The sequence below is a fragment of the Canis lupus genome, chromosome 13, assembly GCF_003254725.2.
Source record: "Canis lupus dingo isolate Sandy chromosome 13, ASM325472v2, whole genome shotgun sequence".
Taxonomy (NCBI): Eukaryota; Metazoa; Chordata; class Mammalia; order Carnivora; family Canidae; genus Canis; species Canis lupus.
In genome coordinates this window covers 12,655,118-12,679,982 of record NC_064255.1, presented here as the reverse complement: position 1 = coordinate 12,679,982, position 24,865 = coordinate 12,655,118, and the positions used below count along the sequence as shown (strand labels likewise).

At 33.4% G+C, this 24,865-nt stretch overlaps 1 protein-coding gene across 1 annotated transcript in view; it reads left to right on the top strand.

Moving 5' to 3' along the window:
- The window catches only part of CSMD3 (CUB and Sushi multiple domains 3), a 1,170,241-nt gene that overhangs the window by 1,056,372 nt on the left and 89,004 nt on the right, over window positions 1-24,865 (top strand). The window contains exons 42-46 of the mRNA XM_049093360.1: window positions 2,979-3,188; window positions 7,030-7,218; window positions 7,933-8,110; window positions 9,034-9,179; window positions 24,768-24,848. Coding sequence (XP_048949317.1) covers window positions 2,979-3,188; window positions 7,030-7,218; window positions 7,933-8,110; window positions 9,034-9,179; window positions 24,768-24,848 — 804 coding nt within the window. The remainder of the gene's footprint in view (window positions 1-2,978; window positions 3,189-7,029; window positions 7,219-7,932; window positions 8,111-9,033; window positions 9,180-24,767; window positions 24,849-24,865) is intronic.

Here is a 24,865-nt window from a genome sequence, read left to right as displayed (position 1 = left end):
TCACTTGAAATGCTAGGATAATTGAAAAGATATGGGCATTTCCTAATTTCATAGTTAGAGGATAAGAAAACAGGTAGATAAATTTATGATATTTTTCAGTTGATTTGTATGGACTTATCCTGATTTAGATGTATATGGCAGTAGTAAATTCAATGTAATTTTCATGTATAATATTTTTTATAACTCTCTTCTTGTTTCTGTAACCAAGTAGTACAAATATAAATTATTTTCTGGTAATTAATTAAATTTATCTAACATTCATTGCAAATAAATAAGATTTTACATTTGAAAAGTAGTACACAATTTCTAATGTTGGGTTTAAATACCCATGTAGATATAATAGTTCTCTAATTTTAATAATACAATTCCCAGTGTTTTGGATATATTGCATAATATATATATAGCATTTCATAAATTCTTTCTCACTCTTCTATCACTCATATATTTTCCTGCAACTTCATGTTCTATGGATCTGTATATCCATAAGTAGAAATGCTAGACGGAAGATAAACTTATTTATTAAATCACAGAAGACAAGGATGAGTAGACTCACTGAAGTGCACATAAACCTGGTGGATTTAAAGCAATTAAGAAATTAAGTACTATCCCACTTACTGAGGACTGAATTTCATGCCTTACTACCCCAAAACATCTATGGTCTCAGAATAAAAATTCATATTTAAATATTTTATGTAATTTTGCATGGTTAACTATTTTGTATAAATTCACAGAAAACTAGTTTTGACAATTCCTTACTGAATACATGGTATACTTGAAGTATTATGTTAAGCTGGGAATAAAAAGCATAGTGAAACAGACTTTGTACCTTTCCCCAAATAAGTTACAGTCATGATGAGGGGACAGTCAAATATGCTATTACAATAAACTATAATAAAGATTACAGAATTGTATTAGTACAGTGATCTAGCCTAATCCAGGAAATGTAGAAAAGTCTTGCTAGAGAAAGTGATTCCTAAATTAGGAGTATAGATAAGTAAGAGCCAGCCGAACAAAGAGGGCCAGTCTGGGAAACTGGAAAGAAATTCTAGATAAACAGAATGACACATGGAAAGATGCAGATGAAAAAGCTAAAGGAATTCAACAAGCCTGAATACAGTTTGACTAGCCTGTGATTTTGGGAAAACAGGAAGCTACAGAAAGATGTTGGAGGACTTCCCAATGAGGATTATTCTGTTACTACTTAGAAATATGCTTAGTTTGCAGTTACAGTCAAATTCTACGTCCATTCACTGAACAACGATACTGATATAAATGAATAAGAGATTTGAACCTGTATGGTTATTCTTATGTGTCTTTTACTAGCCAGTTAAGATGGGTCATTCCACGTTGCTTATGGAGCTGACCGAATTATTTTAAAATAATTTATTAAACATATTTTCAATAGTGTCATCAGATCATTTTCAAGTTACCTCTTGTTAATACTTGCTTGGTTTAAAAAAAAAGTTCATCAAAATTATAAATAACACAGATCTCTATTTTAGAAATAAAAATAGGAGAGACTGAAGAGAGACTTTCTATTTGATTACATTTAAATACTGATTTTTTAGTTTCAGGTTTTTTTTTTTAGTTTTTTAGTTTAGTTGAATCAAAAATTAGTTCTAATGTATTTTAAGAAAAGTAATTTATATTTTTTTAAAAAGATTGAATATATACAAAAAATTAAAGAAGTATTTTTTATGTTCATAAAACACTTATCGACAAGATAATTTGTGAAAAGGAGGCTCAGGGGAAATTTTTAGAAAGAAATATGCAATTCTTGGAGTTTCACATTTTAAGGTAGCATGTTAAAATTTCTAAGAAATTTGTATACTTGTACAGAAACATAATTAATATTTTAAGGCCATTTTTTAGTATTTCCCAAATGTATTTGCCCATAGAAATCTTTTCCCATGTAACAAAAACTTTTTGTGGAACTCTTTTTCCAGTAACAAAACATGCCTTTAGTTGAGAATTCCAGTGTAGGTATTAAGAGTGAGAATCCAAGAGAGTATCTGAGTTTGAATTTCAGCTCTTTTAGGTCATCATGTAATTTAGCATACTGTTTAGCTTTTTTGGGCTCCAGTTTCTTCATTCTCATGAGTAACAGTTAACATTAAATAAATAGCATACATAAACACTTAAGAGAGTGTCTAGCAAACCATAAATGCCATATTTTGCAATAACAATTTGGAGAATGATAGTTGTAAAAAACCCCTCTAATTCACTAAAATTGAGAATTAATCAAATTAGGCAAGCAGACCTCAATGAGGCTTTCGTTTTATTTTTTCCGTCACAGAAACATTTCACTATCTCATATTTTAGTTATGTTTATAAAAATTTTGGGGCCATGTTGCAATATGACATCATGTAAAAATTATCAGTAGACTTTATGGAGATGATTATATAAAAATTAGCATTATTTTCTGATGAACAAAGTAGTAAAAGCACATTTATAAATTGCATGCCTCTAAATGCTATGTTGGGGAAATTAACATATCCCCCAAAGATGAATGACTAATTCTAATTCAATTGTTTAACCTGATTATGTTAATAAGTAAAACCTTAGTGATCATATTTTGGCCTCAAATTGGACTTTTGCAAAACACAAATTTACCAAATTACTTTTTTACCTCTAAAAATTGCTGAATTCAATTTAAATGGTATCAAGGAGCAAGAAAGCCACTTTTTGAATTAGTTTTGCTATGGTGACATTATAGTAAAATGAAAGAGATTCTCCTATTACAAGTAGTGGGCATTTGAGAGTGCATTTGAGTGCATTGAGTGCATTTGTTGCTTTAAACTATGGCAAAGCTAATTGCCCTGGCAAACAGCAAGCCCAAGGCCCAGGTATGCCTCTTCACCTAAATGGAAACATGTATAATTACTTTAATATGAATGTGTATATGTGTGTATGTATGTGTGTGTGTGCATATTTAATCAGATAAAACAATAAAGTAGTGTTTGCTTTTCTTTCTTAGGTGTACATCTCCAGTTTGTCAATTTTTCTACAGAAACGATACATGATTATTTGGAAGTAAGAAGTGGATCCTCAGAAACTAGTACTGTTATTGGCCGACTTAGTGGTCCTCAAATACCATCTTCTCTATTTAGTACAACCCATGAAACCAGTTTGTATTTTCACAGTGACTATTCACAAAACAAACAAGGGTTCCACATTGTGTACCAAGGTGAGAGGAATAATGAGAAGTGGAAGCTTATTTAACTCCAAATCAGCGCTTAGCAATCTAACTAACTCTAAGTATTTTTTGCATTGTGTTTGAGAAAGAGAAAGGAGCCCAAACCATGGCAAGCCTCAGTGGGGAAGATTTTATTTTTTTAATAATGCAATTTTAGGCAGCTATATTGGGGAAATGTTGTCTTTCGGAGGCCTTGGAAAATTCTAACCATGAAAGATGAATTGAATTAGTATTAATACACAATTAAATTAAGAAAGACAAGGCAAGGCAGGTAGGCAGAGCAAACGGATATCAAAGATTTATCTTTGCTCTTATATTAAAATAAGTATATTGAAAGATATTTGACAGTACTCATATATTCTGGGTAAAACTATTTTCTTTCACTGTACAATGATAGCATAATATGCCATTCCTTCATTCCATTCTATTCTCATGAGAATATAATATAAATACTTTGACAATCATATTATATTAGTTGTATTTCAGTATAAAACTACTGCATAGCACTGAGCAAGATTTTTATCCTTTTTTTTAAAGATTTTTATTTATCTATTCATAAGAGACACAGAGAGAGAGAGAGAGGCAGAGACAGAGGCAGAGGGAGAAGCAAGCTCCACGCAGGGAGCTTGATGTGGAACTTGATCCCAGGACTCCAGTATCATGCCCTGGGCCAAAGGCAGGCGCTAAACTGCTGAACCACCCAGGGATCCCCAATTTTTATCCCTTTTGAATAGAGTTTGGACTCAGCCTCAATGTTGACCCTCCACATTCAATTTAAAATAGACTAGAGCTCCACTCCATTTCTATATTTGCATGATGAAGTAGTAATAGCACCTCCCAGATTAATTGTTTTGAACTTTATAGGGTGCAATTAATGTAAAATATATGCCATGATGTATATCATTAGTAAATATTTAGTGCATTGTAAGTATTTTTATGATTATATTATTTCAGATTTTAAAAGTCTGACTTAAAATCAAACATTTAAAGTTATGATATTTCATACAATGTATAAACTGTATACAATGTAGGTCCAATGACTGCAATTTTTAATTGAAATAACAACATTTAATTACATTTCAGCCATAATCATTAAAGGATTTTATGAGTATGTGATACTTTTGATGTGAGCTCCACAAGAGCAGGCATCTTTGTCTTGTTTGTCGATATATCTCAAGTGCTAGAACAGTAAGAGCACATTAAATGTTTGCTGAATAAAAGCATATACCCAAAAAGAAATTTGAGAGTAGTTAAAATAGACATCATAACTTCCAACCACATATGTCTAAAATAATTATAATTTGCATTATGCTTGCATACATAACTTAAGAGCACAATATCACATATCATCCTTTGCATAAAATGGAAATAATTTCTGCCACCTCTCAGTACAGAATTAACCACATCCCCAAGGAATTTAATTATTTCAAAACAATTGGGCAACTGATTAAGTTTCTTATTTGCTGCTAGAAGACTTGGAGCTATATTTGTAGTCCTTCTCTAGCAGGTGTTCAGGGCCTCTGCCAAGCACCTTGCTATTTACCTTAAACCAGGCTTCATCTTTTTTTTTTTTTTCTTCTTCTTCCTTTTTTTTTCCTTCTGCCTCCTAAAATAATGCTCTTATTTGAATGATGTATAACTAGAATTTAAACTTTGCTAACTACATTGTTCAGTCAACGTGCCCTTAAAAAAGATGCATTGTTTATATAATAAAAGCATAAAGCTACAGAATTTTTACTGTTATTGATATGATATCTCTTTTTTATGCATTTATATCATTGAGCTAATGGCATTTTTGAAAATAGGTTAATTCATACAGATTTGAAGAAGCAGTGTTACTTTTGGATGATTTTGCGATTAGATTTTAAGAACTTTCTGAATTTGGAAAAAATGCATATTATACAATTAAGTGTGTTCTTCTACTGGAAAACTTGCTTCCAAAATTAATATTTTTACTGGTAATCAGTTAAGTCCTGTATTGTATTTGATATAGGGTGAAGACTTTTTCCTGAAGATTTTTTTAAAAATAAGAAACAGACTCTTTTTCTTTTATTTTTTTTTAAAGATTGTATTTATTTATTCATGAGAGACACAGAAAGAAAGGCAGAGACATAGGCAGAGGGAAAAGCAGGCTCCCTGCAGGGAACCTGATGTGAGACTCAATTCTAGGACCCTGGGATCACGCCCTGAAACAAAAGTAGATGCTCAACCACTGAGCCACCTAGGTACCCCTTTCCTGAAAATTTAAAATCTACTTCCTATATTTCCTGATTAAACTAAAAAACAGGGGATCCCTGGGTGGCTCAGTGGTTTAGCACCTGCCTTTGGCCCGGGTCGTGATCCTGGGGTCCCGGGATCGAGTCCCACATCGGGCTCCCTTCATGGAACCTGCTTCTCCCTCTGCCTGTATCTCTGCCTTTCTCTCTCTCTCTGTCTTTCATGAATAAATAAGTAAATAAATAAATAAATAAATAATAAAATCTTTAAAAAAGTAAAAATAAATTAAAGCATAGGAGGGTAAAATGTTATAAAAGTTATTGCAGGATCATACATTTGTCTGAGTCTATTCTATTCAATATTATCTAACCACAATATATAGAACTCAAATCATTGTGTTGTAGACTTTAAACTCATGCAGACTGTATGTCAATTATATCTCAATAAAACTGAAAAATATCTTTTAAGTGTGAATGAAAATTTGAAAAGGTTTGTTTAATAGAATAACATTCTAACTCCTGATTATCAAATGATATACATTTGTATTAAATTGGAATAACACCTTTGGTTTTGATATTTCTATATGTGTGGAATACTTACTCAAATGAAAAACACAGACTAAGAAAAAAGCCCTTAATATCTTAAAAGGATTGTTGATTAATACTGAAATATCTCGCTTATAAATTAGTTATATTTTAAAAAACAATTTAGGGTTTCTGATTCAACTGCAAATGCAATTTTTTGATTTGGGGAATTTAGAATTTAATGGTCAGTAGCAAAATAGCCTCTTATTGCTGGTAATTAAAATTTTATTAATGATAATGCAATTTTGTAATTCTTGAAAACAAAGTCCCAAATATTAATAATATTGGTATGTGTATATGAATGTGTATATATACTGTTTATAGCTTCAAAATTTATTCAGCAATGTTCATTAAGCATCTACTATATGAAAGGCAATGGATAAAGGCTTTAGTACACAGTGAGAAACCAGGAGCTTTGATTTCACACAAAATGTAGAACAAGAGGAATATGAGAAACTAAACATGCAGTTATATTACTATGCCAAAAATATCATGATAACTGAAGTACAAAATTTATATTAGAAGGAAATTTGTTTCCCAATACTTTATATTTGTTAAATAACTTATTTGGAGAAAGATAACAGAGGGATATTATAGTTTCTTTTAGAGAAAAAATAGTAAAAAAAAATTTAAAAGGCTCAGAATTAGGCTTTCACATATGCTTATTTTATTCTGCATACATGCAATGTAACTTGGAAGCAACTGTATTCTATGTAAGGGAATCAGAATATGTTGGATTGAAATTGCGGCTGTAAAAGTAGTTTACAGTTTCATTAAAATGTATAATTTAGATAGATTGAATAAGAAACAATGTATTTTTATGAATTGTACTAACATTTTATATATGAAAATTATAGACATGAGAAGAAATTCATATCATATTGCCATTGACATCACTTATTATAAACCTGCATTACTATTTATAATCAACGACAAGCAGCACTTCTTCTATTTGGCAAGTTGCAAATAGTACCCATCTGTGGTCTTCTGATATTCAGAAAGAAAAAATGTCTTTCTTTTTCCCTTTCCAGCCTATCAATTGCAAAGCTGTCCTGATCCACGCCCGTTTCGAAATGGTTTTGTAATTGGCAATGATTTTACTGTGGGTCAAACCATTTCATTTGAATGTTTCCCTGGATACACACTAATTGGAAATTCAGCTCTCACTTGCCTTCATGGTGTGAGTCGTAATTGGAATCATCCACTTCCAAGGTGTGAAGGTATGCTCTTAACTCGAAGCTATGTTTTAGCTGATAATCTTCTGTGTTTAATAATTCTTGTCTTGGCACTCTTTTTTTGTCTTCCTCTTCAAATAGCATGCTAAATATACAATCTTTCTTTCAGTTGAGAATTATAGTTAGTACTCAGATCAAAATCCTTAAGGCTCCAAAATTAATAACTGATTTTAGCATTATTGGCAGCAGTTCTAACCTCCATTGGAAGTGAGACTGCAGTTGATTAACACTTTACTGCTTCTCCTTTGTGTGTGTCTGGGTGGGTGCATGGGGCTTGTGTTTAATAGTCATTCTTATATAAGTCACTTATGAAGTTATTGCTACTGAATTTGGACTTACTTTCTCTAAAACCCTTTTAATTAAAAAGCACTTGAACCTTTTGTAGGGTTTTATATGTATACATGATATAAGGTGAAAGTTAAACAGTGTATGTATTGATAAATACTTGAAAAAACAGAAGAAAATCTAATTTATTAATCTGGGAGTAGTAAATAATAACTGTAGCATGCCTCATATTGAAAAACAAATTAAAGCAGACTATATATTGTTCATGATTGCCGACCTAATTTTATATACCTTAACTGATATAAGAGCATAACACAGATGTAATTTAGCCTGCTTAAGAGATATGAAATGTTTGCCTTTTTCTCTGTGATGAGTTTATTGTCATTTTAACATTTTTCTATATCATTTCTGTAGCTCTTTGTGGAGGAAATATAACTGCAATGAATGGTACCATTTATTCTCCTGGGTATCCTGATGAATATCCTAACTTCCAAGACTGTTTTTGGCTTGTGAGAGTACCCCCTGGGAATGGAATCTACATCAATTTTACTGTCCTTCAAACAGAGCCAATCTATGATTTCATTACTGTATGGTAAGCCAGGACCATTGTTATTGATTGATTCAACTGTATATAACAGTGAAACAAGGTAGGAATGAAAATATATCACAATCCTCTGTACAAATTACCATCTGATATTTGATATAATAAATATACTGAATAACTGAGGGTGACAGTTTGTATTTTGTAGAATGAGACAAACAAGAGAAATAGGTTTTGACTTATTTGCCCATGAAGTAGCTAAACAGAACAAAAGCTTTTGTGGGTGAAAAAGAGATTTTAAATGTATTATTAAATTAATGTGCAAAATCAGAAATTAGTGCCAGAGTAGCTTTAAGATAAGCAAGTTCTCTATAAAGCCAGTGAAATTTAAAAGCCTGTGTTTAAATCATAATTATTTAATATGATTGAATTTCTGTCATATGATTTGTTGTAAAATATTATATTTGCATTAAATTATCCTGTTAATGAAACACATTTACTTAAAAACATATTATAAAGAAAATCTCTAGGTTAATTATTGACACTTGGTTACCTGAACCACTGGATGAGTTCTAAGATTCCTTCTAAGTGTAACAGTCTATGATTCTCAAGATTGTTTTGAAGAAAATAAAAGGAAGCCAAAACTCAGGTATTTGGGACAATATGAGTTGTGGTCAAAACACCAGGGATGATGAATTAATTACAACTAATATAGGTGCCTCTCATTTAGGTAAATATGTGATGTATTAAAATACTTTACATTTTTAGATATATTATTACCTAAAGAGACATAAAATTTGCTAGTATAATTTGGCTCTAATCATTGGTTATTTCATCTATTGCCTCTTTATCATTGCATCTATAATACTTTCTTCAAAACTTGTGCAAAACTCTCTAAAACAAACAAACAAACAAACAAACTAAACAATCTCAATCTCTCTTTCTCCCCTCCCTGCTCTGTCTCTCTCTAATAGGGATGGACCAGACCAAAACTCACCTCAGATCGGGCAGTTCAGTGGCAATACAGCTTTGGAATCGGTCTATAGCACTTCAAATCAGATTCTAATCAAATTTCACAGTGATTTCACAACAAGTGGCTTTTTTGTGCTCAGTTACCACGGTTGGTATTATCTAAGAGTTTCTATTTTATTTGGCACTATTTCAATTTAAAATTGTCCTGGAATAATTGAGTGTAATATATATTTAACCAATGATTGAAAAGGTATTAAAATTTGACACTTTTTAAAAATCATTTCAAACACATTTACTTGCAAAGAATGACCTCTTTGAAGTGTTTAGGGACATTAAAATGTGAGCAAGTAGAAATAGGAAATAAATCAGTCAGTAATTATTCAGTGGAAAATAATCATTTTTGTGTGGAAACCAATAAAAGAGAACCAGCTGTTCATATTTTATTGCATGTAATTTTGAGACATCAATAGATTTTTCAATACAAAATGTTTAATCTATTCAACCTGCTGTGAGTCTTTCTAAAAATAGCATCCAATATCTTTAAACTTTGGATTATATTACTCATTCATTTCAAAACTGTATCTATTCTAGAATCTTACACTTTTAAGTGACTATTCCAGATCATTAGGTTCATAGCTTTTACCTGTGAAATAATTTATGAGGAGTTTCAATTTTAATTCTTTTTATAGAATTATTCTGGGTCCTCTCTTCATAACATTAACCTTTTGAAAGAACATTTAGATGGCTCACAGAGCTTTTTAAAAAAAATCTCCCTTTATCTCAAACTGATTGTATTCCATTATAAATAAGAAAATGTTTATTCCAAATGATAGATCCTTTCTCTGTTATAACCATCATAGTTCCATAAAACACATCCTGCCTTATATGACCTTGTGAGACCAATTCCATGTATATTTCACAGAATCAGTAAGCTGCTATATTAAATTCACAGAAGTTATATGAAAATTTGCAAGATGAACATGTGCTTTGTCCCATTACATTAATATACAACTTAGCCAAGAAAGACAGTTATCATGTTTTCACTCATATGTGGAATATAAATAATAGTGCAGAGGATCATAGGGGAAGGGAGGGAAAACTGAATGGAAAGAAATCAGAGAGAGACAAACCGTATAAGACTCTTAACTATAGGAAACAAACTGAGGGTTGCTGGAGGGGAAGTAAGTGGAGAAATGGGGTAACAGAGTGATGGATGTTAAGGAGGGCATGTGATGTGATGAGCACTGGGTGTTCTACGCAACTGATGAATAACTGAACTCTACATCTGAAACTAATGATGTACTGTATGTTGGCTAATTGAATTAAAAAAAGAAAGATTTTTATTTTTAAAGATTTTATTTATTTATTCATGAGAGACACACAGAGAGAGAGAGGCAGAGACATAGGCAGAGAGAAAAGCAGGCTCCATGCAGGGAGCCCGATGCAGACTCGATCCCAGAACTTTGGGACCATGCCCTGAGCTAAAGGCAGACACTCAACTGCTGAGCCACCCAGGTGTCCCAGAAAGATGCTTTTTAAATAAAAATATTTTTATCTTTTTTAATACAAAGTAAGAAAAACTTTAATACTCAAAACTCATATTCTGTGAAAAACATATTAAGCCAAGTATGGTTATACTTAAAGATGTTTAGAAATTTAAAGCACACTGGATCTAGAAATAGAGAATAGATAGAAAATATTTGTTTGCTTAATCTCAGCACTTATCAATTTGTGTTTCTTTAGTTTCCCACAGCTATCAGAGCTGCATGTACACTGTGGCAGAGCCAATTAGAAAGGGAGGCATTCATTGAGATAATTTTTATTCAGGTTGTTTATCTTAACTCATTTGTCTTTTTTTTTTTTTTTTTTTTTACTGACTTGGTTGTTTATGCTGACAGGATGTAGATACAATCTAAATCTACACTATAACTTTCTTATAATTATCTTAGATAATCATAACCCAGGAACCAATACATTAAATAATAGTGAAAATCAAAAGATGAATTTGTTGCTGAACTCTATTGTACATTTTTTCTCTTCATGATCCCTGAATAAATTGTTATTATTTTGTGTACTACCTGAACAAGTAATAAAGAAAGGACCATTCATTGATGAACTCTAAATATCCATAAAATAACCTTACAGAGAGTATAAAGTTCTTATAAAACTTTGGAGACATTTTAAAGGAGAAATATTGCCAAAGAAAAAGATGTGTGTGTGTGTGTGTGTGTGTGTGTGTGTGTGTGTGTCTTCATATAGAAAATATAAGGATAACAGCATGTCACCCACAAAATAGTGGATTTACATAGACATTATGTCAATGTGTATACATATATTTTCATTCCAAAATGTTTCACTTGATTTTTGTAATGATTTTTGAGTCATGTGTAATACAATAGAATTAAGGAAAGAAGATAAAATACTTACTTAGTATTTTGTTTTCCCATTGACCTTCGACAAGTTACTCTTTTGCTTCCACTTTCTTCAGTCGTAAAACAGCATGATGGAATTGCTGATAGGCTTGATGAGACTATAGAGAAATTACTCCAATTACAGTAATATATTAAGTTGAACCATATTAAATAATTGGTCAAAAAATGCTGAATATTGGCAGTTTTGTAGAGCTCAACCCAAGTAAGTGCTGTTGTTATTATTATTATCCATATTACATTGCAGAGAACTGTAGGCAGTGGATATTATACAGTTACCATAGTACCAGGCAGTGTAGATGTTTAGTAAATTTTTCCTTTCCTTACCATGTCTCATCTCTCATTTTAGGTTTTCTAATAGAGGACTTTTCTTTATTTATGTTCATACTTTACATTCCATTAAAAGACGCAATTGCCAGAGCCTAGAAAAGCCTAACATTTGAATCGATATCCCTGGGAATTTTACCTAAACCTTAAAATAACCTTGAAATTTGAAGATATAGCTAGAGCTCAAGTTAAAAATTGACAGGTGCCTTACATTCTGCCAGCCTTAGTAGGATAATTTTCCTAAAGTACTGCTTTCATTCTGATTCTCCTTTTTAAGATCGGGATGCCTACATTAAATCAAATATAAAGCTACCCTATAATCCAGTTCAGTGAATCTTACTTCCCAGCCCTTACTCTGACTCTAGTCAGAATGGTTCTCTGCTTCCAGAACCTCTGTTCTTAAATGATACCTTACACATCTTCAGTTCTTTTTTCTCCCCTTAAGTCCCATTTCCTCCATTTCTTGACAATTCAGAGTCATAGAGATCACAACCATCTTCTCTATGATTGTACTTTCTCTTACCAAACTTTTGAGAACTTATCACAGTATGGTGTATTGTCTTATTATAAGTCTTGTGGGTTTAATAATAGGGAGCACTTTTTGAGGATATAGATCACATTTGTGCTTCTTAACTGTTTTATATTCTTCTTACTGTCTGATTGGTTACTTATATTTTAGTCTTACAGTGAGAGGTGTGAGTTCAAAATCATTTTTTAAAAATGTGTTTGAGTTGATTTGAGCTGTATTACTTACAACTTTTAAAGAGATTATTTTATGATCATGTGGATGCATGCCTATTTCCCTTCACAGAAACAGACAAAAAAGATGACTGCATTCAAATTAGTATTAATATAATTAATATTTATAATTTACATATTATATTTAACTAATTAAATACAATTAATATTTACCACCTGAATCCATATTCAGTAGCTATGGCTTAGTGCCAAAATGAGCTCTCATAATGGTAAAAATATTGATCAAGTTGTTTGGTATTTTCAGTAAGTAAACCAGGGCGGTAATGCACTATTTAACACTTATGTTAAGCTGATTAAGTATATCTAAGCTTAGAATGGTTTACTCTCCAGCTCAGTTTTCTTTAAATTCTGTTACTGATTTACTAGGTCCTTGTGTTATGCTCTACTGTAAGTCAGAAGTGGTTTTCTTAGGACTTGTGCATTTACTTTATAAATTTGACAGATCAGTCTTTTCACAAACTTTCTTAAAGGTCACACTGATCATTTAGGCTTTATTTATTAATGTATTTTTAATATATTTGAAAAGAGAAAAAAAAATGTGTTTCTTTTCTCCTAACCTAACTTCCTTTATGAGATCCAGCCAGCCATCTGTCTTTTATAAAACATCACCTTCATAAAGCCTTTCATGATCAAAAATAACATTCATAAAAAGCTTTGAAAAATGAAAGTTCTGTGCAATGAAAAAATAGGACAGGTGTAAATGTTGAGGCACTTTTTCTCAGATATTATACTTCTTTTTTATCTGAGGAAATGTTTTGTCTCTCTCTGTATTGCTGGAATTGTAATTTTGTAAAGTAAGAACTAAATTTTCTTGATATCTGCCATAGAGTCTGGTTGGATTTGGCTTGTAATAAATAATACCAATATTCAGTCCTAATCAATGACTTCCTAAAAGTAAATTACACAAAACCTGTTTTAACTGCACTGTTTTGCAGACACTGACTTTCCATATTAGTCACTAGAACAGTGATTGAAAACTTAATATGCTGGGTACTCTGCTAGCTACTTTTCATGAATTATTGCTATTTTTTGTAATAGCTCTGCAAAATGAGTACTATTATCCCCATTTTAATGATGAAAGAACTGAAAGAAAAAAAATTAACCTACATAAAACTAGAGAACTAATAAATAGAAGAGTTGTCTGGAATTCAAAATAGGTCTATCTGACTCCATAGAATGAACTCTTTTTAAATAATGACAACAAGGCAATAATCATAGCTAAAATATAGAGAGTTGTTACTGAATGCCAGGCAATGTCCTAAGCTGGTATTGTCTAACATACAGATTATATTTAATGCCCTGTAAATCTAATTTTTCCTTAAAAACTTAACAAAAGTGATTTTAATTTTTAGTGAGATGATAAGTTACCTCATTTTCTAGAACATACCCCTTGTAATTAAAACTTAGAACCTTAAACTTTGTAGGGGTTCTCTTCTTTGTGACCTACAAGCTCACAATACATAGGTGTAATGCAACTTAGTATGTTCCTTCTGGTTTCTAAAATGTGCTAAGGTCACTGTGTGAAAAGAAGATAATTTTTATTTGGGGTCTGACTTATGGCAACTAAAAACAACTAGGAGACTATAATATAGACAGAATATATATTTACTCATTTAAGACAGAAGGTATCATTCTCACGTTGAAATCTATTATCCAGGGCAGTACTTTTTCTAATATTAGAATATTAGAGAACCTCAATTTATATACAGAAGATTTTCTTAGTGAGCATAATATGATTTAATTTATATTACCCTTTGTTTTACAATGTTTACCCAATGGCACATCTTCTGTGAAGAAATTAGTTGATTATATATTGACTTTCAGATTATTTTTAAGAAATATGTTTAAAAGGCTGATAATGTCTTTTAGGTCATCTTTTAAGTTTAAGGTTACCTTTACAATAAATGCTGTATTTAGGGAAAGTATATTTAACTCCACAAAGTCTCATCCTAAAAGAGACAGCTGCAGATACAAGGACACATTTTATATAAAACATAAATCACCATTGCTTTGAACTGTGTGACCCCTTTGCCTCACACAACCTAAAGACCTGACCTCCTTTCATATATCAGTAGATAGAGCATTGAACTCTATCTGTGTTTCATTGTTTGATACCTAGAAAGCATGGGGATAGGGACATCCTACAATTATATATATATATGAAATGTGATAAAGACACTAAAAAAAAAAACAAACTGGTGAAACTGTTATGTAGAAAAGATAAATGCCACTTACTATTACTTAAGCGACTATTTTTTTTTTTTTTAAGATTTTATTTATGTAAGAGAGAGGCAGAGACACAGGCAGAGGGAGAAGCAGGCTCCATGCAGGGACCCCGATGCAGAACTCTATCCCAGGACTCCGGGATCATGCCCTGAGCCAAAGGCAGACACTCAACCCAGGTCCCAACTTAAGTGACTATTTAGTGATGACTAAAATCATGCCAAAATCGCTTACTCTATTTTGACATTTGGCACCATGTGTATATCCATTTATAAGTTATTGTATCTATTTTGGACAATGTATTATTGTCAGTCCCCTGAATCAAAGTCTGTCAGGAACACACCTTTCAGTTAAACAAAATTGGGTTTGTTTGCTCCCTGTAATGAGTGAGACAGCACACCATGAGGGACCCTGTGGCATCCCAGTACGAGGGCATTGGGTAAGGCTTGTTAGAGGATTTTGCCTGTGCAAGACGGTTCTGGAAAGGTTCAAGGCAGTATGCTTTATTTCTAGACTAGGTTTTTTTAGAAAATTGGAGTAGTTGTTCCAATGAGGTCAAAGGATTATCAGATCAGATGCTAGTTGTTAATGAAATTGTTTATGGTCAATAATAGAAAATCTGGGATCCCTGGGTGGCTCAGCGGTTTGGCACCTGCCTTTGGCCCAGGGCGCGATCCTGGAGTCCCAGGATGGATTCCTGCGTCGGGCTCCTGGCATGGAGCCTGCTTCTCCTTCCTCCTGTGTCTCTGCCTCTCTCTTTCTCTATCATGAGTAAATAAATACATTCATACATACATACATAAATCTTTAAAAAAAATAGTAGAAAATCATGGTCTATCAGTTAGAGCCATGTTCTAAGCTGAGAGCACACCTGAATTATGTGTTATTTTGTCTTGTTTTCTTTTCTTTTCAATATATAGAGTAGTTTATGATAGAGCTAGCTATAGCATGTTCCTTTACAGCCAAAAGCAATTCAAACAATGGTGGTGAAGAGGGAGAGGAAAACAGAAACTGACAAAGGTCAAATGAGAACAGTGATGTGCTCTGTTATCTATTGATGTGTCAGATTATCCAACCTTGGCATATCACTTTTCAAATTACGATGAGCTCAGTACTTTTTTTAAAAATTTTTTTTTAGATTTTATTTATTTTTTCATGAGAGACCGAGAGAGAGGGAGAGGCAGAGACACAGGCAGAGGGAGAAGCAGGCTCCATGCAGGGAGGCCGATGTGGGACTCGATCCTGGGTCTCCAGGATCACACCCTGGGCTGAAGGCGGCGCTAAACTGCTGAGCTACCCGGGCTGCCCTTTAATTTTTTTTTTTTAAGATTTTATTTATTTACTCATGAGAGACACACAGAGAGAGGCAGAGACACAGGCAGAGGGAGAAGCAGGCTCCAAGCAGGGACCCCGATGTGGGACTCCATCCCAGGACCTCAGGATCACAACCCAAGCTAAAGGCAGACACTCAACCACTGAGCCACCCAGGTGCCCTGAGCTCAGTACTAAAGCAATATGCTTTCAAAGAGCTATCTGAATATCAGGAAGTGAATTCATGCGGCAGATATTGAAACTTTTTAATGGATAATTCAGGAGTTTTCCTCATCATTTCGTTTACTATATTTCTGATATTACATCTCTAAGGAAATCAAGAGTGACTTCTTGATCTTTTTCTCATCACGGGGACTACCTCAGTCTCAACTCTAAATCCAGGGATGAGTCATTTGCTCTTAATTTCTAAAATTCTCCCTTATATAGGCAGAGAAAGAAACTGTAAAATATTAATGGAGCAAAAGTGACATTTGTAAGTAATTTCAGCACTGCTGAAATTTACCTATATGGTTCATATCAACTCGCCAGCAGATTTTCTCCAAAATGGGAAAAAAAAAGTGTGTATTATTTTTCTCTCTTAATTGGAACTCAGGGAGCTTTTATTTTAAACACTCTTAACTTTTCTTTCAAGTGGACCTCCTTAAACTTACTTTACATAACTTTTGAAATAACATTGACAAAATTACATGCTAGACAGGTAATCATCAATGCTCTTCCTCTTCCAAATCTTTCCCAAATCATGAAATTACAATGCTTGACTTAATCTGAGTCACCACCAGTGGTTGTAGAGAACTTAGAATTTATAGAGGAACATAAAAAATTATTTTTTTCCTGTGTCAGAGAAACTGCGTTGGTACTTGGCAGAAAGGTTGTGCACTTGAGTTTTTTTGGTTTAGAGAAGGAATGGCAATTTGCCAGTGTTCTGTGTTGTCTTTTTTGAAGAAGCCTTTAATAGCCCAGTTGAACTGAAGTAGATAAATGCAGCATTCTTTTCTGGAATTGGATTGGATGTTTCATTGCAAAGAAAAGAAGAAATTAAAAATAACTGGAAAATATTGCCAGAATTAAACTCTAAAGCAATTTCAAGAAGAAAATTTATTGGACCGGGAACCAGACATCTGTACACATTTGAACTAAAACATGGCACTATTTAAGCAGTAGTCATCCTCAAAAGATACTGACATACAGGAGTGCCTGGGTGGCTCAGTTGGTTAACCATCTGACTCTTGATCTCAGAGTATAAGTTGAAGCTCTGCTTTGGGATCCATACTGGGTGTGGAACCTACATGAAAAAAAAAAAAAAAGATACTGGATACTGACATAGAATATGATGCCTTCTTATAACTCTTAAATAGTAAATGGTGGTTATACACTGAATGGCACATCGATTAAAATGATTCTTCTAAAAAGAATGGGACCAAACCATGCAATATTGGGTATTTTACACATTATAGAGGATGTGTATCACTTTTATTCAATTAGTTATTAGTTAATATTTATTGAATATGATTTCCAGAGCACTATACTAGCAGTTTTAAGACCAAAACATGTACAACAATATACATGATTAAAGACTGAGTTGCTAAAGCTTAGAACTTTCTATTACAGTGTAATGTACATCAGTGTGAAACAAATAAAAAATCTTAGCATTTTCAAATATCCAGTAAATCACATTAGACATAAAGTGAATAATTTGATGTGTCCTGGGAAATCATGTGGGTACCAGCTCTTTGAATGACATCAGGGTTATGAATAAAGTCATGTTAGATTGAGATTATATGTGTTTAGGTCACAACCATATTCAAAGCAGCCATGCTCATGTTAACCTTTGCCAAATAGAGAATGCACTCTCCCTTTGAAATGATAAAACGTGTCTGGCACAATTCTAAGCACTTTATGATATATTAACTCAATCTTAGCTTTATGTTTATTTTGCAGTAGAGAAAACTGAAGCACAGAGTTTGAGCAGTTTACCTAAGGTCGTAGAACTAACAAGTAGCAGGGCCAAGGTTAGAACACAGGCAGTCTGCTTCCAGAACAAAAACTAGATCAGGCTGTCTTGTGGACACTATTTACTCACCAACACAAATTGAGAATTTTTTTTTTCCAGGGGTGTTGGTTGGTTTGATAGAAACATCTTCAGAAAAATCAGAGCTGCACTGTTAAATTCCCCAGTTACATCACACCTGATGCATCACACCTCAAACTATTGCCTTATTATCCTCTGCTCCTAGAGACCAAGATAATATGCCTAAACTGCTCATAATTATTTCAGTAATTGCCAAATCAATTTTTTTTCAGAAACTAAAAGTGAAACTTAGAAAAAAACAAAATATATTTTACCAAATGTTCTTATTCATCTGTGAACACCAAATAGGTGGAAGGAATTGAACTCCCAATTTAATACAAGAGCTTACCCTTATAGAATAGTTCCTATGTGCTAGGCACTTGCTTCAAGTTCTTTGCATGTATAAATATTTGATCCTGGTAACCACCCTTTAAGTTAGCATAAAGTTATTCCTATTATCATTACTATTTACAAATGAGGAAATGTGAGGTCAAGGTTCAGTAACTTGCTCAAGATTTCAGCATTAGAAGCAGGATTTAAATTCAGAGAGTCTGGATTGAGTCCATACTCGGTACAGTAAGGATTTAATATATACATTTTTGCTCATTCATTATTCATTCTTTCATTGTTGTATCATTCAATCACTTAGTAAGTATTTATTGAATACTGCAATGTCAGATATTGCATTATGACCTGAGGAGGTAGCTATTAATAAGGTAATCAAGAGTTCCTGTTCTCACACAGTTTATATTCTAGTGTAAGACAATGAGCAATAAACAGTTCTTATACCTTGTGAAAATTGCCAGAGGGCAAACAGATGTGAAGCAGAGTAACTGCAAGAGGTTAAATCTAGCTAACATGACCAGTGATGATGTCTCTATTTTAGTCATCTGAGGACAAAGTTATTAAAGAGACAGGAAGATAGGTTTCAAGAAAGCAAGATAGATAAAAATAAAATTCTATAGAACACCATTTTAGACATGTCATCAAATATTACACTGTCAACCATTTGAGAACTATGTTGATCAGGGAATAGAAGAGACTACAGTAAAGGTTAGGTTGTAGACAGGTTTGATTTTTCAAAGTTTATTATGAGAAAGTGTAGAGATGTGGTTTAATGTTTTTTTTTTTTTTTTATGAGGTTAGAATGACATCATAGGTGATATAACAAATCATGGGTACTTGAGTTTTAGGTGAAGGGGAGGAAGTCTCTACATTTGCAGCTAAAATTGTAAACTGGTTAATAGATGGGGCTGAAGTTAATTAAACAAAGTTAGAGGCCCTTGGAGAACATAATCAAGACTTTTAATTTAATGTCAAGTCATTTGAGAACACTAGTGAGTTTTTTTAGATCCAATCAACAATTGTTTATTTAACACCCGCTGTAATATAGACTCTTTAGGAGTCTCTGGATATCCACCTTTGTCCCCTTCCAATTGCGTTTATTTTTCCTACTGTAGACACAGTTATTTTTTTAAAGGAAAAATTTGATCACATTCCTCCCAGATGTAAAACTCTTCATAGGCTTTTCATTTTCCTCAGGTTACAATAAACAAACTCTGAGCATGACCATTGCCTCTTGGGGGATTTAGTCAAAATTTACCAGTCTTTCTTATCCCTTCTCATTTTGTCCAGGGCTCTCTCACCAAACCCTCCCTCCTCCCCCATCCCCCAACCCCCTAAACCCGGGCTTCTTCCTTTTTGCTGGTTCACATTTGCTGATTCCTCTGCCTGGATTATTTTTCTATGTGTCATCCCTCTCCCCAACACATATACGTTTGCGTATATGCATGCACACACACCCACATGCCTTATTTCAACTAGCTAATTTCTACTCAATAAGGTAGCATGTTTAATATCTTTCTCACTGACAGTGTCTATAAGGGCAGGATTGTGTCTGCTTTGTTCACGATCACATTCCCAGCGCATATTATATGGTTTCTGATACACACTAGGTCCTTAATAATATGTGTTAAAAAAATAATAATATGTGTTAAATAAACAACAAAATGAAATATCTAATAGTTCTTTTGGAAATGTAAATACCAAATGGTCCCACAAAGCTAAACATGGAACCCGTCTATATTAATGAATAAAGGTGGAATAATTTGAGACAGTAGAACACTCAGTGCTAAGTATTATGGTGCCAATTTCTAGTCTGGCAAGGTTGTCAAAAATGACAGTGCATAATAAGGGAGTAAATAGTAAATATAAGGGACTTGACAAAGTTCAGCTAAGATTATAAATTTGGTCTGTAAAATCATGATAACTTATATATTGATACTAGGGAAATGGAAGTACCAAAATAATTCTCCAGTCCAGGTTGATTTGTCTGTAAATGTGGGAGAAAATATGGCTTAAATTTTCAAGCATATGATTCAAATTCCGGCTCATGAACTGGGCAAATAATTCACCCATTCTGAAATTTAGATCCCTTGTAGCAACATGGTATTTACACATATTTGATGTAGTAATTTAGGGGTTAAATGAAGTAACTTATGTAAAGTAACTTGCAGAGTTCTTTGCACAGAGTGGATTCCAAAAAAGTATTGTGTTACCTCCCTTCCATCACCTCCTTTGTGTGTAGGAAGGATTGCACTAGAAAGACACAGAAGACAAGAAACATCCAGATTTAACAATACCGGTGTATTTGTTTCCTAGGGCTGCTAGAACAAGGTACCACAAACTGGATGTCTTAAGTAAATGGAATTTTTTTTCTCTTACAGTTCTAGAGAGTAGAAGGATGAAAACAGGGCAGGCCAGGTGGCTCAGCGGTTTAGCACTGCCTTCAGCCCAGGGCATGATCCTGGAGTCCTGGGATCGAGTCCTGCTCGGGCTCCCTGCGTGGAGCCTGCTTCTCCCTCTGCCTGTGTCTCTGCCTCTCTCTCTCTCTCTCTCTCTCTCTGTGTGTGTGTCTATCATGAATAAATAAATAAAATATTAAAAAAAAGAAGGATGAAATCAGTGTATTGATAGGGCCATCTGTCCCTGAAGGCTGTAGATGAGGATCCTCTCTTGCCTCATCCTAGCTAATGGTGGTAGCCAGAAATCTTTGGCATTCCAGTCTCTGTCCTTGTCGCATGTCTTTGCTGTGTGTCTATATCTGTCTTTTCTCTTTTTATAAGGACAGCAGTCATAGTGTTTAAGGGCCTACCTTAATTCAATATGATCTCAGATTAACTTGTTACATCTGTAACAATCTTATTTCCAAATAAAATTCTAAGGTTCTAAAAAAGACATAGATTTTAACTCATACAATGAGTATTAAATGACAGGGCTCTCCACTGAGATGTTGGCTGAAAGAATGGAAAGATACTGGGCAAATTTTAGATTTATTTTAGCTAACAAATCAGTAGAAATGGATGAAGATTGAAAACAGAATTGTTGATGGGGCACCTGGGTGGCTCAGTGGTTGAGTGTCTGTCTTTGTCTCAGGTCATGATCCGAGGGTCCTGGGATCGAGTCCCACATCTGGCTTCCCAAAGGGAGCCTGCCTCTCCCTCTGCCTATGCTTCTGCTTCTCTCTCTGTATATCTCATGAATAAATAAATAAAATATATATTTTTAAAGAAAACAATTGTTGAAAGCTATGATTTAATTTTCTGTAGTACTTTGTCTTTGAGAGTCGAAAGAAAAACAAATGCAAAGCAGTTTCTTTCAGTATTTTTTTTTCCTTCATATTATAGTCAGAATTACATAGTTCAACTGTGGAAAGCATCTTGGAGCCTGTTTAGATCTTATTTTCTAGCACTCTGACCCATGATTCCTTCTATTTTAATGCCTATTTGCAATTTTACAGTGGAGAGCTACCCTAGGGAAGACTGTTTGGAGACTTATTCCCTCCGAGAGGAAACCAGTTTTTTATATGTTATTTAGTAAATATTTATTTTTTATCCAGAAGAGGTGCTTATCCAGGGCATATAAAGTTGGGAATTATAACACAAATCAGACTTGAAGTCAAAAGAATCAAGGAAATTACTTAGGTGGAGATTGCAGAAAATTTATTCAAAGAGAAATTTATTCAGAATCCAAATCTATGGGGATCCCTGGGAGACTCAGCGGTTTAGTGCCTGCCTTTGGCCCGGGACGTGATCCTGGAGACCCAGGATCGAGTCCCACATCGGGCTCCCTGCATGGAGTCTGCTTCTCCCTCTGCCTGTGTCTCTGCCTCTCTCTCTCTGTGTCTACCATGAATAAACAACAACAAAAAATCTTAAAAAAAAAAAAAAAAAAAGAATCCAAATCTATAAAATTGATGAACAGAGAATTGCTCTTATGAGGTAGAGGTGAGAGACAGGGACATTATACCTCCTCAGACCTTCCATGACCCCGAGGTGATCCCCCCAGTTCCACAGTTCCAAGGACACAGTTTACAAAACTGTAGGTGAAGGTAAAGAGCAGAGAATAGGACAAAATTTAGCTCACTGCACCCATGTGGTCTTGGGAAAATAGCATAATATTTCTGAATATCATATCCCTCATTACTAATAATTTGCAAGCCCTAGTCTTTTAAACTCTGCAACTGACTTATGTAGGTCATTCTGAGCATGTTCTACAGATGGTGATAGTCATGGGTTCCTTGTTGATATAAATATGTTATTTTTCTTTAAAATAATAAATTAGTCTGTTATTAGCATGATGATCAAAAATAAATTTACAAGCAAACAAAAGTGAAATGATACATATGTGGCATCTCTACATTTCACTAACTTTTGATCTCTGTTCTACATCAAGATTAATTAAAATGTTATCCTCTGAAGCATAAGTCTCCTAAGGATTTCCCAATGGCAGGTTCTCTGTATCTTCCTATTACCTTTCTCATACCTCTGCAATATTTATTACAATTACCTTTTACGTTGATAATAGTACCCCCTTCAAGGTCTAAGTTCAGGAAAATGCTTTTCAAAATTCCTATTGTTACTCTAAACTAACTAAACTTTTTCTCAAAAATTTGAGTTACACTTTTCCGTCCTAGGCTTCTTTTCTAGTGAGTCTTTTCTTTAGTGGTAACCATTCTGTGTAGAGCAGTGTTTTACTTGCAAATTATCATCAAGTGCTTTTATAAACAGGTTGAAGTACTGGAAAGAAGATGTTTGAAGAGGCAGGCAACAATTTATAGCAGGAAATCGAAACAAAAATTTTCCTTGCTTCATCTCTTTTCAGCTATATTTTGAAAAACTTTTTTTGTGTATTATCTGTTTTGAGTTCCCTGAAGGTGTATTAGCCAATCAACCTCTTGTAAATGGCTTTTTGTTACATGATGATGAACCAGGGCCTAACTTTTTGGTCATATTTTCTCCTCCATCTGAAATGCTCTTATGTCCATGATTACCCTTCAGAACTGGACAAATTTTACTCGCTCTTTAAAATATATTTTATCCATCTCCTTTTATAGGAGTCTTCTCTAAGTGGCCTAGTTGATGTTGCTCAGTACTCTCATATTTTTCCCATGATAGGGACGATACTGAAGGTATAGGTTTTGGGGTTAGAGGACAGAGGCTGGAATCCTGGCTCAACTCTGAACTAGTTTGTGTGAGCTCAGACAAGTTACTATGTCTTTTAAGCCTCAACTGCTTTATCTGCTCATTGAGATACATAATTTAACTCCTAAATTTAAGTAATAAAATTAGGCATATAAAACACATTTTTCTTCAAATGTTATAATAGAATTCAAGTGTGTTTCTTGACTGAACAGGACTATATTATGTTCTTAAAAAGTCTTAGTAAATATAAGACTTGAATCAAACAAATGATTGTGATATACATGTCAGATGAGTCTAGTAGTCATGATGCTCACATTCATAAAGGGTTTTTTTAATTTTTGATGGCCTTTAAATTTTGCCAAATAGGAATATTTCTCATCTAATGGGGATGACCTATTCAAGTGATATGGATTATTAGAAGCATGAAATTTAACAAATAAGTATTTCATGAATATGTTAATATAGTATGGTGTGAGAAAGCTCTGAAGTCAGACTCCTGGGTTCAAATCTCAGTTCTGTCACATTATAGCTGTGTTATTTAGACAAATTCTTTATTTCTCTTTAACAGTTTTCTCTTTTATAAAATGGGCATAATTATAGACCTAATCATAAATTAATAAAACAAATAACATTTTTGAGGACTAAGAGAGTTATAAGTATTTATAGTATTTCCTGGAATAGAGTAAGCATTGAGTACCTATTTGCAATTATAACTATATGCCAGGCACTTTGCTAGGTGCAGGGGATTCTGTGATGAACCTTGGGGAGATAGGCATTGAGCATATAACAAATAGAATATATAATTCCAAATTGTGATCATGCCAAAAGAATAATAATAGGTGTTATGAAGCAATGTAACAAAAAGGAATAGAATGAGGGAAGAAATAAGGATACAGGTAAGCATTCTTACCATGGGAAAATACTTTGGCATCTAAGGAATAACTTATTTTTCCTCAATATTATAATATATTTTAAAAATAAATAATTGAAACAATAAATTATACCACTTATTTTTATTCTCACAAATAACCCTTGCATAATTTTGATTTTTTCACATATGTGAATGTACATATACAGCTTCTCAGAAAAGGAATAAACATTGTCTATTTTTATAGCTTATCAACTAAGAGTATGCCAACCTCCACCACCTGTGCCCAATGCTGAAATTTTGACAGAAGATGATGAATTTGAAATAGGTAAAGTCTAATATATT